This window comes from Theropithecus gelada, chromosome 17, assembly GCF_003255815.1.
Source record: "Theropithecus gelada isolate Dixy chromosome 17, Tgel_1.0, whole genome shotgun sequence".
In the NCBI taxonomy this organism is placed as follows: Eukaryota; Metazoa; Chordata; class Mammalia; order Primates; family Cercopithecidae; genus Theropithecus; species Theropithecus gelada.
In genome coordinates, this window is record NC_037685.1 from 64,526,401 (window position 1) to 64,542,719 (window position 16,319).

At 43.4% G+C, this 16,319-nt stretch overlaps 1 protein-coding gene across 1 annotated transcript in view; it reads left to right on the forward strand.

The window, feature by feature from the left end:
• Window positions 1-16,319, forward strand: part of KL (klotho) — a 45,621-nt gene continuing 29,302 nt past the window's right edge. The window contains exon 1 of the mRNA XM_025364470.1: window positions 1-823. Coding sequence (XP_025220255.1) covers window positions 5-823 — 819 coding nt within the window. The 5' untranslated portion in view covers window positions 1-4. The remainder of the gene's footprint in view (window positions 824-16,319) is intronic.

A 16,319-nucleotide genomic window follows, 5' to 3' on the forward strand; every position in this document is an offset into this window, starting at 1 on the left:
CAGCATGCCCGCCAGCGCCCCGCCGCGCCGCCCGCGGCCGCCGCCGCCGTCGCTGTCGCTGCTGCTGGTGCTGCTGGCCCTGGGCGGCCGCCGCCTGCGCGCGGAGCCGGGCGACGGCGCGCAGACCTGGGCCCGCTTCGCGCGCCCTTCCGCCCCCGAGGCCGCGGGCCTCTTCCAGGGCACCTTCCCCGACGGCTTTCTCTGGGCCGTGGGCAGCGCCGCCTACCAGACCGAGGGCGGCTGGCAGCAGCACGGCAAGGGTGCGTCCATCTGGGACACGTTCACCCACCACCCCTTGGCACCCCCGGGAGACTCCCGGATCGCCAATGTGCCGTCGGGCGCGCCGTCGCCGCTGCAGCCCGCCACCGGGGACGTGGCCAGCGACAGCTACAACAACGTCTTCCGCGACACGGAGGCGCTGCGCGAGCTCGGGGTCACCCACTACCGCTTCTCCATCTCGTGGGCACGGGTGCTCCCCAATGGCAGCGCGGGCGTCCCCAACCGCGAGGGGCTCCGCTACTACCGGCGCCTGCTGGAGCGGCTGCGGGAGCTGGGCGTGCAGCCGGTGGTCACCCTGTACCACTGGGACCTGCCCCAGCGCCTGCAGGACGCCTACGGCGGCTGGGCCAACCGCGCCCTGGCCGACCACTTCAGGGATTACGCGGAGCTCTGCTTCCGCCACTTCGGCGGCCAGGTCAAGTACTGGATCACCATCGACAACCCCTACGTCGTGGCCTGGCACGGCTACGCCACCGGGCGCCTGGCCCCCGGCATCCGGGGCAGCCCGCGGCTTGGGTACCTGGTGGCGCACAACCTCCTCCTGGTGAGTGCGAGGGGCCAGGCGGAGGGCCACGCAGGGGAGACAGAGGGCCCCAGGTGGGGCCAGGGGGAAGTGTGGGAACTGAGATTCCCCCAGACGAGGCTTCACTTGGACACGTGTTTGTGGTCACCAGGGGGAAACTGAGCAGCTCTGACTTCCGTTGGAAAGTGAGGAATTAGGAGAGAAATCCCTCAGTGGGCACATGAGTGAGTGCCCCTTGGAGTCCATCTGTGGAAAGGAAGTGGGAATCGATTTCAGCAGTGAGGAAAGGAACTCGTTTCTCTGGGTGTAGAGGAATTCCTAGAGGTGATGGCGGGGAGGATTTGCTAGGGGAAACTACAGGAGAGAATGAGCAGGGTGGATGGAAGAAACACGTTTGTTCTTAAGCTGCACAGAGAGAATTACTGTCTGTGGAGATGTCACGAGTTCAGTGTTAATCCAATAAGATCTGTCTTGCTTGTGGCACAAATTCACACTGTTGTGAAAATGTCAAAACACAGCTCCCCGAGAGTCAGCTTTAAACTGTGTTTGGAGGTCCCTTCTGCGGTAGGGTAGGGAACTCTGCTTCCACCAAACTTATTCACCAGGGGTGTGAAGACCACTTTATACAATCTCAAACAAAGCTAGTCATAGAAACACAGAAACAACTGCAGGGTGATATAGATTGTTCTACCACACCTGTATTTCCACAGTGCTCTCTACAGTTGAAAGGGTTCCTCACTTATGACATTGTTAGCCTGATAAAATTAATTGTAACACCCCTGTGCAAAAGATTTTATTAATTTTGACAGCAAGAAATATTTATATGCCATGGTAAAGTTGTCTCAAGTATTTCTTCCTCCTTTTTTCTCCTTAGTGTTCAAATTTAGGTACCATTGTTTTCTCCTTAGTGTTCAAATTTAGGTACCATTGTTTTGGGGATTCATTTATAATCATGTCAGTTGTTAGTACACTTTGTACAGAATTTTGTGTCACAATAAAATATTTTATGTACATGTATAAACATTTTAATAAAAGTGTTTAAATGTACAGCTTTTGGTACCCAATTTTGATGTCTTGTGGGCCTACTGGAAGACCTATTTTTAAATTTAGAATTCAGCCACATATTCTGAACAAAGTCAGTATGAAAACCATTTCTAAACACTTTTAATTAAAGTCATAGATAATATGGGCAGAGCACTACTGGGATATTGAGGTAACTTAGTGCTCTGAGCTGCTGGTAATGTTGTAATAATGGCTAAATTAGATTTTATGTCAGTTCCACAAAACCTGTTTGCTGCTACTGGCCAGAAAAGAATGTTGGATTTGTTTGGAAACACATTGTGATTTTTGTGATTTCATACTTACGTATGTCTTTTCATAAGGGTACTTTAGAGCAGTGATTCTTACACTCTTTCAATCCTTTTATGGAACTGAAAAACCCTAAAGACCACCAGTGTATGGTTGGTGATAGAAAAACTATGGGAAGAATGGTCTCACTTTTTGAAGAAAACATAAGCAAGTTATCAGTTCATACTGGAAGCAAATAAATGGATCAGCTGGAGGATCTAATAGATCATGCCTGTAAAATCTTTACTTTAGATTTAAATCCTACAAGTTCTATTTTTAGAGTCCCTAGGATAAACTCGTGTATACAAAGTAGTCAGTTGTTATTATAGTGACTTATAGGATCATTTTATTATAAAGACTTGCATGCTCTCTGGAGCTCTGGTGTTTTAAATAATCAACATGTTTTAGATCTTTGTGCCTACTCGTGGTCCTCTGATTAACTTCTCAGTTATATTTTTCAACACTTAACACAAAAAATTTGCCAAACACTAACCATCCTTCCTAGAAATGCAGTGGACTTTGTATTTAGAGGAAATTAGTAACAGGTGAATGCTTGATTTTGCTGATGCTGCAAACAAACTGTTAGTTGGTGTAAAATATTAATTTTGCTTTCAAATTTCTTTCAGTTTGGTGTTTAGTCATTCCTGTATCTTATTTAGAATTGAGTTCCCATTGTCAAAGACAGTATCTTGAATGAATTTTGTTGTATGAGATACTTTCATTCTGTTTTCAATGACATTTCTTGGTGCGTATGTGGGGGTCGGGGGAAGGGAGGATAGAAACATTAGAGCTTACCTGAAAAAGATAAAACATATTCTGCAGATTTTGATAACAGGGCATTTTAGCTGGGACTTAGACATTGCTGCTGCACAGACTTAGGGGCCAGTTTTGTTCCGGAATCTGATGTTGGCGAAGGATAAAGACAGGCTAGCACCCTTCCCTCACTCCCTCTGTGTTTCCACTAATTTACAAATGGGCTAAGGAGATCCCATGGGATGATGGGAAGCTTGACCCCCACCAGAGAGTCGAGAATCATTGATGGCCTGGAGGACATGAGGCAGAACAAACAAATGGCAGGACAAATAATGGAGGCCCTGCTCAGAATGGAGGTCTTGGTGTTCTTTGTGGGTTCCTCATACTGGAGTGAGCCTTGGCAAAAATGGGGTGTGTGTGTGTGAGAGAGAGAGAGAAAGAGAGAGAGCGAGGAGAGAGAGAAAGTGAGAGAGAGAGAGAGAGGTCTCCTACAGAGAGCTTGGAGCTCAGGCTGCTTTGCTCATTTGAGTGTAATCCAGGAGGACACACCTTTTCTCTTGGACTTGAAGACCAACTGCTCAGCCTTCACAGCTCTTGAAAGTTAGTTCTTAATGTCCCCCGAAATCAGCACTAGGGACTGAAGTTGGGGAGTTCAGCGCCAGCAGTGCCTCTGAGTCTTTATTCTGTATATGGGTTCTAAGAGGATTAGAATCAAGTTGGAAATACACGTGTTCCCATTCCTCACCGTTGACTCCCCTCACCGCCTGAGATTCTTGTAGACATTTGTGCAAGGAACGTGTGAAAAAGACAGCTTCTTTCACATAAGGAAGTAGGGCTAGGAGATATTAATCTGGGCACTGTTGAGCATTATCGTCAGTGCACAGGTCTCCGCCCATCTGTCTGCAGCGTTTGTTGAAGCCTTCACTTCTCTCTTGAACATTTCCTCAATTTGGCTTTCAGGCCCTGGCTCTCCCTTGCTTCTCCTCTCAGCGCCCTGACAATTCCCTTTTACTCTCCTTTGCTTGTTCTTCCTCACCTTGCCTGTAAATAGTGGAGGGCCCAGGGCTCTGTCTAGATTCACTCTAGGCCATTGCTTTGAATACCGCCGCATCCTGATGACTGGATTTTGAGTCTCCACCCAGGTTTTGCTGACCGTCAGACTTGCATAGACAACTGCCTTCTCTACGTGGATGTCTAATGGGCATGTCACGTCGAACACATCCCATACTAAACTCCTGCTTCCCCTTCTCTGTTATGGTGACTTTACTCTTCCAGTTGTTGGACCCCGAATCTTAACTACTCCCCTTTTTCATATCTTGTTTCTAATCCATCAACAAATCCTGCAGCTCTACCTACCTTCAGAATGTGTCCAGAATCCAACCACTTCTCCCCTTGTCTATGACTATGATGGAACTGCAAGACACCATCCAACCTTGCTTGGGTAATGGGAAGAGCCTCACTGCTGGGGTTCTTACTTCTGCCTTGGCCACTGCAGTGTGCCATGATGGATGCTCTACAGGGTGACATTATGGGTGGGCCAGACAGAGTCCTTGCTTGTTCAAACCCCACTTGTTCTTCCAGAGCCAGCTCACATGCTCCCTTGGGCCCCATGCCTGAATGCCATCTCTTCCTTTTATGGCATCCCACGCAGGACTTCGCTTTGCTCAGATGCCTCCTCCCACACTCTTCCCTTTAATTAACCATTTGTCTCCCTTTTACCCCTTCACTAGCTGGGGTAATCCTGTTCACTTCATCTGTATCTCGGAAAATGGCATCTTGCCCTCCCTTGGTGCTCAGCAGGTGGCTTCTGGTTTACTGAATAGCCTAATTTCACCTTTATAAATTCATGGTACTAGAATTTTCTCTCCTTGTCAGTCTTTCTAGCCACTTTCCAATGGAACAGAGAATACCAATCCTAATCAGATAAGAAAAAATAGGTAAACATAATGTGGCAGACTCTGATATCTGCAGTGAAAATTTAAGGTTCATTATCAAATGTATGATTCCATTGTGAAAATGTCCAGTTAAAAGCTATCTGTAGTCACCATGAAGTGTTATGAAGTTTTCAGAATAAGGGCAGGTGGTAAAGTCTCCTGGCCAGCTTTAGGAGTATATATTGGAAGGGGCTTTGTTAGCTGGTTGAATTTTTATTCCCCAACTAATTAGTGTGAATGATTTGTCTACTGTATATGTGCTCAAGTTATATATACGATGCACTTTTGAGAAATACTTTAGAAGTTTTCCTTTCTTTAAAATGTATTTGGGGTTGGGCACAATGGCTCACACCTGTAATCCCAGCACTTTGGGAGGGGGAGGGGGAGGGTGAGGCGGGTGGATCACCTGAGATCAGGAGTTCGAGACCAGCCTGGCCAACATGGTGAAACCCCGTCTCTACTAAAAGTACAAAAAATTCACCAGGCATGGTGGAAGGTGCCTGTAATCCCAGCTACTTGGGAGGCTGAGGCAGGAGAATCATTTGAATATGGGAGGCAGAGGTTGCAGTGAGCTGAGATCGTACCATTGCACTCCATCCTGAACAACAAGAGCAAAACTCCATCTCAAAAAAATGTATTTTGTACATAACTAGAATAATCAACTGGATTGAAAGTTAATATAAATTTTAGAATACTACTGAATTCAATAGTGCCTTTAGTCAGAAATAGTTAAAATATCTCCCAAACAGCTTGAATCACTCCTTTTTGAAACACATTGTTTTTTGAAGGTTATGGTCAAGTCCAAGAAAAAATTTAAAAATAGGAAAAGAATTAACAAAATCATTTCAAAATCATAGCAGTGTTTTAACAATGCCAGTTATTTTGAGTTGAAGGAAAGAAGGAAAACGTAAACTACTGAGCATTCAAATAATGTCAATGTGCACTTCTCAGGTGCAAAATGAATGAACACTCAACTGTGCCAGCTGAATATGTAGTAGTCACGGCTTTTGCACATAGAAGCCTTCTGAATTATCTTATATTCTCAAAAATATCATTGCTCTAAACTGGAATTTTATTATAATTAATTTGTGCAAAAGTTATCTTTCAATGAATGTTATCTTTTTAAGGCATAAAGGAAATTTTAGCTGTAGGAGGAGAATAGAATACATGCTTACTGGGAGGACAAGTAATAATAGGTGATTAAAAACACACAGCTTATTGAATTGTCCGAGATCCACATTTTCTCCAGAAATGCAAAGTTATACTTGAAGTCTATATTTAAACAGATAAGCAGAATGTGACTTTTATATGCTCTATTTTGCTATATTCTGAGTACGAAGATAACCTGAAGGATGCCTTTTTCCCCGCTTTATCTTGGGGTAAACTCTTACTTACCCTTCAGAGACTTGACTCAAATGTTTTCATTTTGCAATAACCACAGGTAGAATGGATCATTTACTCAGTTGCAGCTCTCTAAGAGCACAGACTACCTATCATATTTATTTTAAACTTTGTAGCGCTTATCTCAGTGCTTGGCACAGAGGAAAGAAATACAATTTTTAATAAAGGCATAAGTGGAGAGGTGAAATACATGTTTCTGGTTTCAACGTGTCCATTTTCTTTCTTGTAAATGGAATATTGCACTTGCAGTGTGCTCTCACACAGTATCTGGGAAGGAGTTTTAAAGAGTGAGGAAGAACAGTGAAGATTTTGCTAGGCAGATATGTATGTGACCTTTGTTGATTTCCAGAGCACATATCCCAGTTTCATCCAGTGGACAAGGAAAGAGGGGAAGAGAGAAAAGGTGGCCTCTCAAGTGCCTGACCTGGAAGCTGCACCTATCACTGTCCCTTGAGCAGAACTCAGTCACGTGGTCAAAAGGAGTCTGCAAATAATTGTCCCCTGAGGAGCCGTGTGCTCAGTGAATGATTCTATTATGTTGAAATCAGATGGGAACAGATCATTTAGGATAATCAGCAGGCTCTACCACATTGCCTAACTCCCAGGCATATTGTGAGAATTAAAAGCACCTTATATATGTCAACATGTTTTGAAAAAATACAAAAAGCTCTACAAAAGTGAGTTATAAATTTATCAATAATAATAGCAAATACTTGAGAAATGGTCCTCTTGAGCAGTTTAGAAGGAATTAAACAAATGCATTAGACACGGTAGCCACACTTAACTACTTAATCTGCCTCTTCTTTGAAATTATTTCAATAGCATTTGACCAAAAACTATCAAATCGTTTTTGAAATAACCTATTTTACATGAAACATATTATCAAGTATCTTTCTGGATCTAGCTTGGTGGTTAAAGATACATACTTCAAGCCTGTAATCCCAGCACTTTGGGAGGCCGAGGCGGGTGGATCACGAGGTCAGGAGATCGAGGCTATCCTGGCTAACATGGTGAAACCCCGTCTCTACTAAAAATACAAAAAAAAAAAAAAAAAAAAAAAAACCTAGCCGGGCGTGGTGGCGGGCGCCTGTAGTCTCAGCTACTTGGGAGGCTGAGGCGGGAGAATGGCGTGAACCCGGGAGGCGGAGCTTGCAGTGAGCCGAGATCACGCCACTGCACTCCAGCCTGGGAGCACAGCGAGACTCCATCTCAAAAAAAAAAAAAAAAAAAAAAAAGATACATACTAAAGTTTATGACTGATATAACTTGATATATTGACTAAACCAAAGATGAATATTGATTGAATTTTTGTGGCCCCAATTTCAATAGATTTTTTTATTAACATTTTTTGTTTGAAGTACAGATGTCACATCATCCATGAACCGGTATCATTATAGCTCGATAAAATACTCAAACTGAAAGCAGTGATGTACATTAATTTTAAAAATAATGGTTAAGCAAATGTTATTTCCATGTCTATAAGTGCACTTTTATTTGATAATTAGAATGTTAGAATCAGAAGGAATCTGGAAAATCCCAGGTTACACTTCTCCCTGGGACGAACTCCTTACAGTGGCTCTCCTGGGGTCAGTTAGCCTTTGCTTGACCCTTTGAAGCAGGAGGAACTCAGTTCTTCTCAAGCTGCCCACTTGATCTTGTCTTTCATATTGAACCTGCTGCTGCACAGGCCTCCTCCCTGACTGTCTCTCTGCCTTCCTAAATTTCAAAGGTTAAAGCAAGTCACTTTTTGACAAGACATCGTTCACATATTTGCAAAGACCAGTGTGTTTCGTTCTTCCTAGATTTTTCTCCTTCATGCTAACGTCTGCTCCAAGAAGACTTGGAGGGGCCTGGACATTTAGTAACGTTTCTTGAGAGCTTACCCCGTGGCAGGCAGGTGCGGTGTTGAATTCTGAGAATACGAAGGTAACCTTTGAACAGGTGCCTCTGTCTTCTGATGTTTGAGGATAAGGTGGAGGAGAGGAGAGGGGAAAGTCAACATATCTCCCCAGTGAGGAGGGTTTAGGGTTATCTGTGGGACCTGCCTCTGTCTCATCATCCATCACCATTGTCCTGCTGATGGGTGTAGAGGACTGAGGACGAGGGGTTGGAGTTCTCCCAGCGCCGGACCCTGTAGGGAGTCCAGAGTCCTGGCTCCCGAGGTGGGAGTATTTGTAGGGCTCTTTTCGTGAGGGTCTAGAGGACGGCTGCAAAGCTGCAGGGGAGGATGGGGGTATGGGAGGCAAGCCCGTGGCCTCTAAGCCCTGTCAGAGCCTCTTGGGGATGCTGCTCCTCCTCCCTGCCTGTCCCCTCTTCTCTTTGGATTTCTCATCATGTGGTCCTCTTTCCTCTGCCTTTTCTTCTATTCAGTGTCCCAAGTTCTTCCACAGTGACCTGTATCCCCTTGTTCCCCTCAGGCCTGTATGCCAGCCCTGCACAGGTGCGGGGACAGTGGTAGGGGCCTCTCACTTCGGGCTCAGCTACATTCTCCCTGAAATTGTCTGCGGTCAAACACAACTCATAGCGTGGACATTTCTCACCAAAAGTACACTGCTTGGGCTGCACGAGAGGTTCAGCTTCCTCCTATCTACCTGGCATGGGCTGTGAGGGGGCTGCTCACCTGGGGGGCCTTTTTACTCCTTCCTGGCCGGAGCTGCTATTTCCAAGTCTCTGCACTGTCAGAGGACAAAGGCTTCTCTCTGATTCTGCAGGGTTGCCCCTTGCTCTAGGAGAATGACTGGGGTTTAGGGTGGTAGGTCTCAGGTTGCCACAAAAAGAGGGATGAGGTAAGACTCCTGCCCTCATGTCACAGATTAGTAGGGGAGAGGTGGTTGTCAAATAATTACAGTAAGAGAAATAAGTACCTGCTTAGGTACCTATTTCAAGAAAGGAGAGATAGGGTTAGCATTTTGGGGAGGTAGTAAGGGAGCAGTCAGGGAAAGCAATACTTGTAAGATCAGAGGCTGGCAAACTTTTTCTATAGAGGGCTAAGTTTTAGACTTTGCAGCTCCTACAGTGTCTGTTGCAACTAGTACACAGTTCTGTAGTTGTAGCATGAATGCAACCATGGGCAATGTGTTAATGAATGGGCACAGCTGTGTTTCAATAAAACTTTATTTATAAAAATAGGTAGTGGGCCCTGCTGCTGGGCTTGGCTTGCTGGGCACACAAAGTGAGAAGGGCATTGTGCCCTTCTAGGAAACATCCCTTGCAAAGTCAGTGCAGGTGAGACAGTGTGGCCATTCCCACCACAGCACAAGATCCTTTGGAATGCCTGAAGCGTCAGGTGGGAAAGGATGAGGAGCTGGAGAAGAAAGCCGGGGAATTTCCAAGGCCTCTCTTAACATTTGCTGTGCAGAACCAAGCAGTGCCCCAGGTGTTCAGAGGAGACTTCGGTGATTACATTTCTTGTTAGGCACTGAATTTTGTTCATGCCATCCAAGATTGCATTAACAATTTTGACTGTCCCCTTACCACGGACTCAAATGAGTTTGCAGCCAGCTAAAACCTCTCAGGTTTTCCCCCCCACCTTGTGAATTGCTGTGAAGCCAGACATCCCTGTCATCTTTTGTAGTTTATTTTCAAACTTTTAATCTTATTAAATTTCATCTTCAATGTGCAAAGATAAGAGGAAGTTTACCACAGATGGTGGTTTATTCTTTAAAACTGGAGGTCACCTAAATGTGTTAAGGTAATCAGAGGAATATTGGTATACTTATACAGTGGAATACTAATTGGTTATTAAAATGTTGATGTATGATTATTAAAAGGCAGCTCATGGTATGTCTCTGCTGTATGAATAAGTATGTAAAGATTACTGTATAGTTCATGGGCAGGACTGGGCTCTCTCTAGCCTCTGTCCTTCCGTCTCCCCCCAGTGCCTTCTCCCTTGCAGTGTTCCTTCCCTAGCTGCATACTCAAGACTGGATTTGCCCAGCCAAGCCCCATTAACTCACAGAAGCAAGAGGAAAACAATAAATTCTTATTAGTTCAATTCCCTAAATTGGGGGCGGCCTATTTCACAGCACTAGGTAACTGACATAGAAGGAAAGGAAATCATGAAATAATTCCAGAAAATTTCCCACAGCTGGAGGATATGCATTTTCATATTGAATGGGAAGAACTGGGGGAGTCAAACCTCTGTGTATTGCAGGGTCTTGCCTCCCAGGGACCTGGGCACCTCTTCAGTCAGTGAGTTATAGCTTGGAAAATTGGCTAAGTCGGGGAATTGTAGAAGGGGTCATCACTTTTTATGTAGCCATGCTCTATGAACCACCGTTACAACTCCCTGGCTTCTGGCAGTTAAGCACCACTCACTGGCCTCTATAACTTCAAGATCTGACCATCCCTGTGGGTGGCAACAAGCCCAGCTCTGTGACACCTGGCCTGGAGCCCTGGCCTGGAGAGCGGTGCCCCCACTGAATGTCTCGGTGAGATTGGCACCCCCATGAGCATATTCCTGGTGGTGCAGTGAATGCTCTGTCTCCCTACTTGGGACTTCTGGGAAACACTGTCCTCTGGTGGGTTGTTTGACCTCACATAATACACTGGTTCTTGCATGCCAGCTTCTCTCTGCTTCTTGATTCTTTTATCAGCTGTTAGGGCAACAATGTCAGGCATTTCCGCCTGCTCAGCATTGGGCATTCCTTTTTACAGGCTTCTCAGAGCCACCCTAGCAGCAACTTTACCGTGTCTCCTGGGGTCCTTGCTGTATTGTGAAAACATACTTCTGGAGAAAGTGTTCCCTAGATAATGAATTCTTTCTTGTCCTGTGTTAAGTTCCAGTTCCTTGGTCAAGGACCCCAGTGCTACTCCTCAGGATGTGCAGTGCATGCTCAATCTTGAAGCAATATTGGGATATAATATCTTTTCTCCTCTATCAGTCCCAGCTGTCTCCAGGTGGGTTAAGCTGGGACTTAATCGTAGTTAGTGCCCGGTCAGCTCCTGAGGGGTGCACCTGTTGCTTTTTAGGGGGGAGAGGCCTCTTCAGCATAAGGAAGTGCTATCTCTTACCAGGGAAGGATGGGCCACCTCTGTAGGCTCCAGATATTCCAAGGTTTCCCCAACCAGGGCCTTGACCTTGGCATAACTGATCTGCCTTGGCTGAGCATTTAAACATCCCTAAATCTCTGCTAGTCTATCAGGTCCTAGGCCTGCTGCTAAGTTTCTCTGCTCTTCCACTGCAGGAGAGAAGGCTCTAGTTCTTATATTGAGCCTTTAACTGTTTGTTATTGGCCCTCAGTTTCTCATTATCTCTCTGTAGAGTCTCAATAAAATATACCAGAAAGTATTCAATTCCATCTCCTTGGAAGCAGGGAATGCCTAAATCGTTGAACCTACAATGGCATTCTCCACCAGGATATTTCCCCATGTTACTGCGTTGAAATATTTAGCAATTGAGGCACCATTTATGCAAAGGGACTATCTGCCCCTACACAACACTTAGAATGGCATTCTCTTTGCCTTCCACAAAGTGAATGAGCTGGTTCTCTAACCCCTCTTGTGTTAGAGTCCCCAAAGAAGTAAATATCAGGATAGGATTAGATGTACAAGAAATTTATTGAGGAAAGAATTGTAAAGGATAAAGGGGAAGGAGCTAGGGGAGGCAGTGAACCTTTGGATAATGATGTATGTCCAACAACTATGAAGGACAGTGGGCAGGAAGAAGGATGGGCTGGGAAGAGTTTCAGTTGGCACTGTGGGTCTCAGAACAACCCAGGCAGGCTGATGGGGACTCCTTGAACAAATGCTGCCCATTGGTGGAGTCCACGTCTTGCTGAAATGGGCCTGCATTAGTTCCCCTGCCATGTTTAGTCATCTAGGAGTAGCCGATGAGAAACATGATCTCAGGATCAACTGCAATGGTAGATCCAAAGGGATAGCAACTCATGGCCTCAGTCAACTGTGCTCCTTATAGCAGGAACACTGAGCAGTGCATTTCTAGCGCATCACAAAGACTAGTGAGGAGTGCCCTTCAGGGAAGGGAATGAAAATTATTTCCAGCCTAGAATTTGATACTTATCTAAACTGCTAATCATTCATGAGAGTCAAAGTCCCAAAAAATGAATCTTCCATAAACCCTTTCTCAGGAAGTTATTGGAGGGTAACTGCCACATACATGATGAAGACAAGGAGGAAGACATGGGACCTATGAAAGAGCAGGTCTAACCCAGGAAAAGGGTGATGAACTGTAGACCCATGATGTCAGATGTGCAGCAGACTAAGATCAGCCAGTGCAGAACAGGGGAGATTCCAGAAGTGTGTCCCCCCAAAATACTGGAGGCTAATGTGACTTCCCTGGGGAAGTTTCTGCTGAGAGTCTATTGGAAATTGAGGGAAGAATTATCCACAGTCCCAAAGAAAACAGAGCAAATGAAAAAGCAGTGCAATTATGAACTTCAAAGAAAACAAAAGTAAGAAGGAAAACATAGTCTTATTTACTACATTACAATGTCCAGCTGTGAATGATATTCATGTTGGCGGAATAATGTCAATACCGAATGTCAGTTAAACCAAAAACTGTTGTATAACTAAATTGGCTGTGTAAGAGAGCTAAACCCTCATCTAGTATAATAGGAAGTCAGTGGATACTTTCGGAAGTGTGGATGTGTGGAGATGTAAATTCCAAAAGAAAAAGGTTTAAGGTCAAAAGTGGTTGCCTCTAGAGAGGAGAACTGGGAGAACTGGGGCAGTGTAGGACAGGGAACTGTGATTTTTCTTGTAAGTTGTAAGTTGTTTTGACATTTTAAACCATGAACATATATTACTTGTATTTTTAATTTAAAAAAGACATAAATATTTTTTCCATCACTTTAAATATTAATTTTGTTAGTTATAGCACATATTTATAGCATTCCGATCTGTAGAGCTCTTTTGGATTCAAGTTCTGGAGGATTTCCAAAGTTTTAGATTAATGCCTTTTTGAGTTTTCATCCCTTTGATGATAACAAGTTAAAAAGAAATAGGGTTATGAATAAACTTTGTGGGATATTGTTAGTTACCTTCTCTCAAGTCAATCTGTCCCGTGAATCAATATTTCAAACATTGACCCATATCTGACACTTAATAAGCAACCAGTAAGTTTTTGTTGAACCAATGAATACTCTTAAAATATATTTTTTGAGTGGCAACAGTACTATCTTATTTGCACTCTACTTCTCTTCTTGACCCTAAGAATGTCACAAAACTGTTTAGCAACTGTCAAAATTATTACGTACAGAGGTGACTATTGTGTTCCCAGATATGCTATATGTCTTAGTTCATTTTGTACAGCTATAAGAGTAGTTGAGACTAGATAATTTATTTTTTTTAAAAAAGGAATTTATTTCCTCACGCTTCTGTTGGTTGGGAAGTCCAAGAGCAAGGCTCTGACATCTGGTGAGGGACTTCTTGCTGCCTTCTCCCATGGTGGAAGGTGAGACAGCAAGAGAGAGACAAAAGGAGGCTGAACTCATCCTTTTATAAGGAACCCATTCCTGAGATACATAACCCACTTCTGTGATAACAGAATTAATTCATTGATGAGGACAGAGACCTCATGGCCTAATTGGCCTAAAGTGAGATCTTTTAAAGATCTCACTTAATTCTATTACAATGGCAATTAAATTTCAACATGAGTTTTGGAGGGGCAAGCATTCAAATCATAGCACTACATAATACAATAAAAATTATCTGAGGTAAGTTTGGTAAATTTATTCTAGGAATCCATGTTGCCTCCTAGTTCTCTTCCCTTCCATAGTACTGATGCATTTTTGTTAACCATTACCTAATTTTGCTCGAGTCTATTATTTCTGAAATTCACAGTATCTTCCCTTTTAAAGTTGAGAAAATTTTCATTCTTCAAGCACCTGATTTCCTAAAATCTCTCGAAGTAACTGATGGCCATTCCATGATCATAAGTGCAAATTATTTTGCTAGACCACACTTGGAGATGATGAATTTGGAATGGCATGCAGACTCCCCACATCAGGAGTCTTATCTCCTGCAATAATCAGGAACCTAGCCTTAAAAAGGAGCAGGTACAATAGAAGGGCAAGGGGCAAGAATCAAAACTGCTGGCGAAAGACATTTGAGGAAAGTTGTCAACATGAAACAGAATAAAATAAACAGAAAAGCAAACTAGGGAAAATAAATTATGCAGGAAATTAAACACATACATAAACTGAAATAGGAACAATCAGAAAATTCTTTAACACCAATAACACAATAGTTGAAATAAAATATTTAGTAAAATGTTTGAAAAGTAAGGTAAAAGCAATGCCATAATAATAGTACAAGATGATAAAGAAATAGAAAATATTTTCAAAAGGGAAAAAGATTTAAAGGATATTCATAAAGATCCAACATCAGACTAATAGAAGTTCTGGAAAGAGAGAATAAGGAAATAGAGGTCAGGAAATTAGTAAAGACATAATACAATAAAATGCCCCAAAACTGAAGAACATGAGTTTTTAACTTTAAAGAGGCTACTGAGTTCCTATTTCAATGAATGTACAGACATGTAAGGATATTGAAAGCTCACCTTCAATGTCATGTTTCCTAAGAAGCTAATGGAAGATATGCACCGGCAAAATTGTAGTAAATACATAGGAAGAAATAGGATATAGAAAAAGTATGGTTTCAATCAAGAAGAAATAAAGGAAACTCCTAGGATGAGAGCAGCTCTTGACAGCATCTAGTCCAGACTGGACTTGGAGGCTGGAAGGTTCTAGCAGGGAACGAAGAGCTCTGGGTGAAAAAGTAGACTCAACAGAATAGATACTATGGTAGAAAACATGATAGAGAATCATTAACACATTAAAAAATCACATATGGAATATTACACAAGCTTAATAATGAGGTCATTATTTATTCAAGGGAAAATTAAAAGCTGTTCAGAAAAGGGAAATGTTATAGTGTCCTATTTGCCTCTCAAATGAACATTTATATAGGAATCTTCATGTAAATACTAACAATGATTTAAATAAGAACAGACATTTGGGAAAATAAGGGAAGAAAATGGGGCATGTAAAAGAGCTAACTCCTCATTATCCTAATGAATTATTAAATTTCACAATAGCATAGTATTTAGAAATATGATGGGCATTACGAGAAGAAAGAGCTAAAAGGTTGCCAGTGGGGAGCAGGAGTCGGGGTCAGAGACGGGGTTGGGGGAGATGCTTACTGTTTTCATGATAAGCCTTTAGTACTATTTGATTTTAAACTATGTAAATGAATTGATTAATTTAAAGTAATTAAAAAACCCATACCACTGGATAATGCTTGATAATTTCTAGAGTGCTTTTTTTGTATTTGGGGGCAGGTAAATTCATTGAGAGGCTCAGAGAGTTTAGCTGACTTTCCTGTGGGTAACAAGGGTCAGAACTGGGGTCAAAACTCAGGTTTTCTGAACCCCTGTTCCCAGTGTACATTCCATGACTCCAGGCTGCCTCCTGCACTGCACAGCTTACATCTGGGGGTGTGCTAGCACATGCCTAGACCATCCTCGTCCACATCAGCATGTGAAATGGAGAAGAATGTTAGTTGTGACTTGCCACTAACGTCTTTAACCTTCATTAACATCGGAGAGGGTCATCATTACATAATTACAAAAACGCTAACCCAGATACATCTGTTCCCATTACTATTTCTGTGTAATACCCCCAGACTTAATGGCTTTAAATAACCATTTTATTTAGTTTACAAACGTATGGGTCAGGATTAGGGAAGGGCTCACCCATGCAGTTTTCCTCTGGTCCGCAGTCATCTGAAGCTTGAACGGGGTGGGGCATGCAAGACGGCTCACACATGTGATTGGCGGTTGAGGCTGGCTGTGGACCAGAGCATCTCTGTTGACCTTGCTTACACAAGTGGTCTCAGATTAGTAGCCTCTGTACATGGAAGCTAGCTTCCCTCCCGGCAAGCATCCCAAGAGAACTAGGAAGAAGTGGTATGGACTTCTTTTTCCTTTTTCTTCTTCGTTTTACTTATTCTTGATATCAGGTAGCTTCGTTTCTATCAGAGGAGTCACATGCCCACAGATTCAAGGGGGAGGGTCCACAGATCCGCCAATGAGAGGAATGGCCAGGTTATATCGTAAAAGA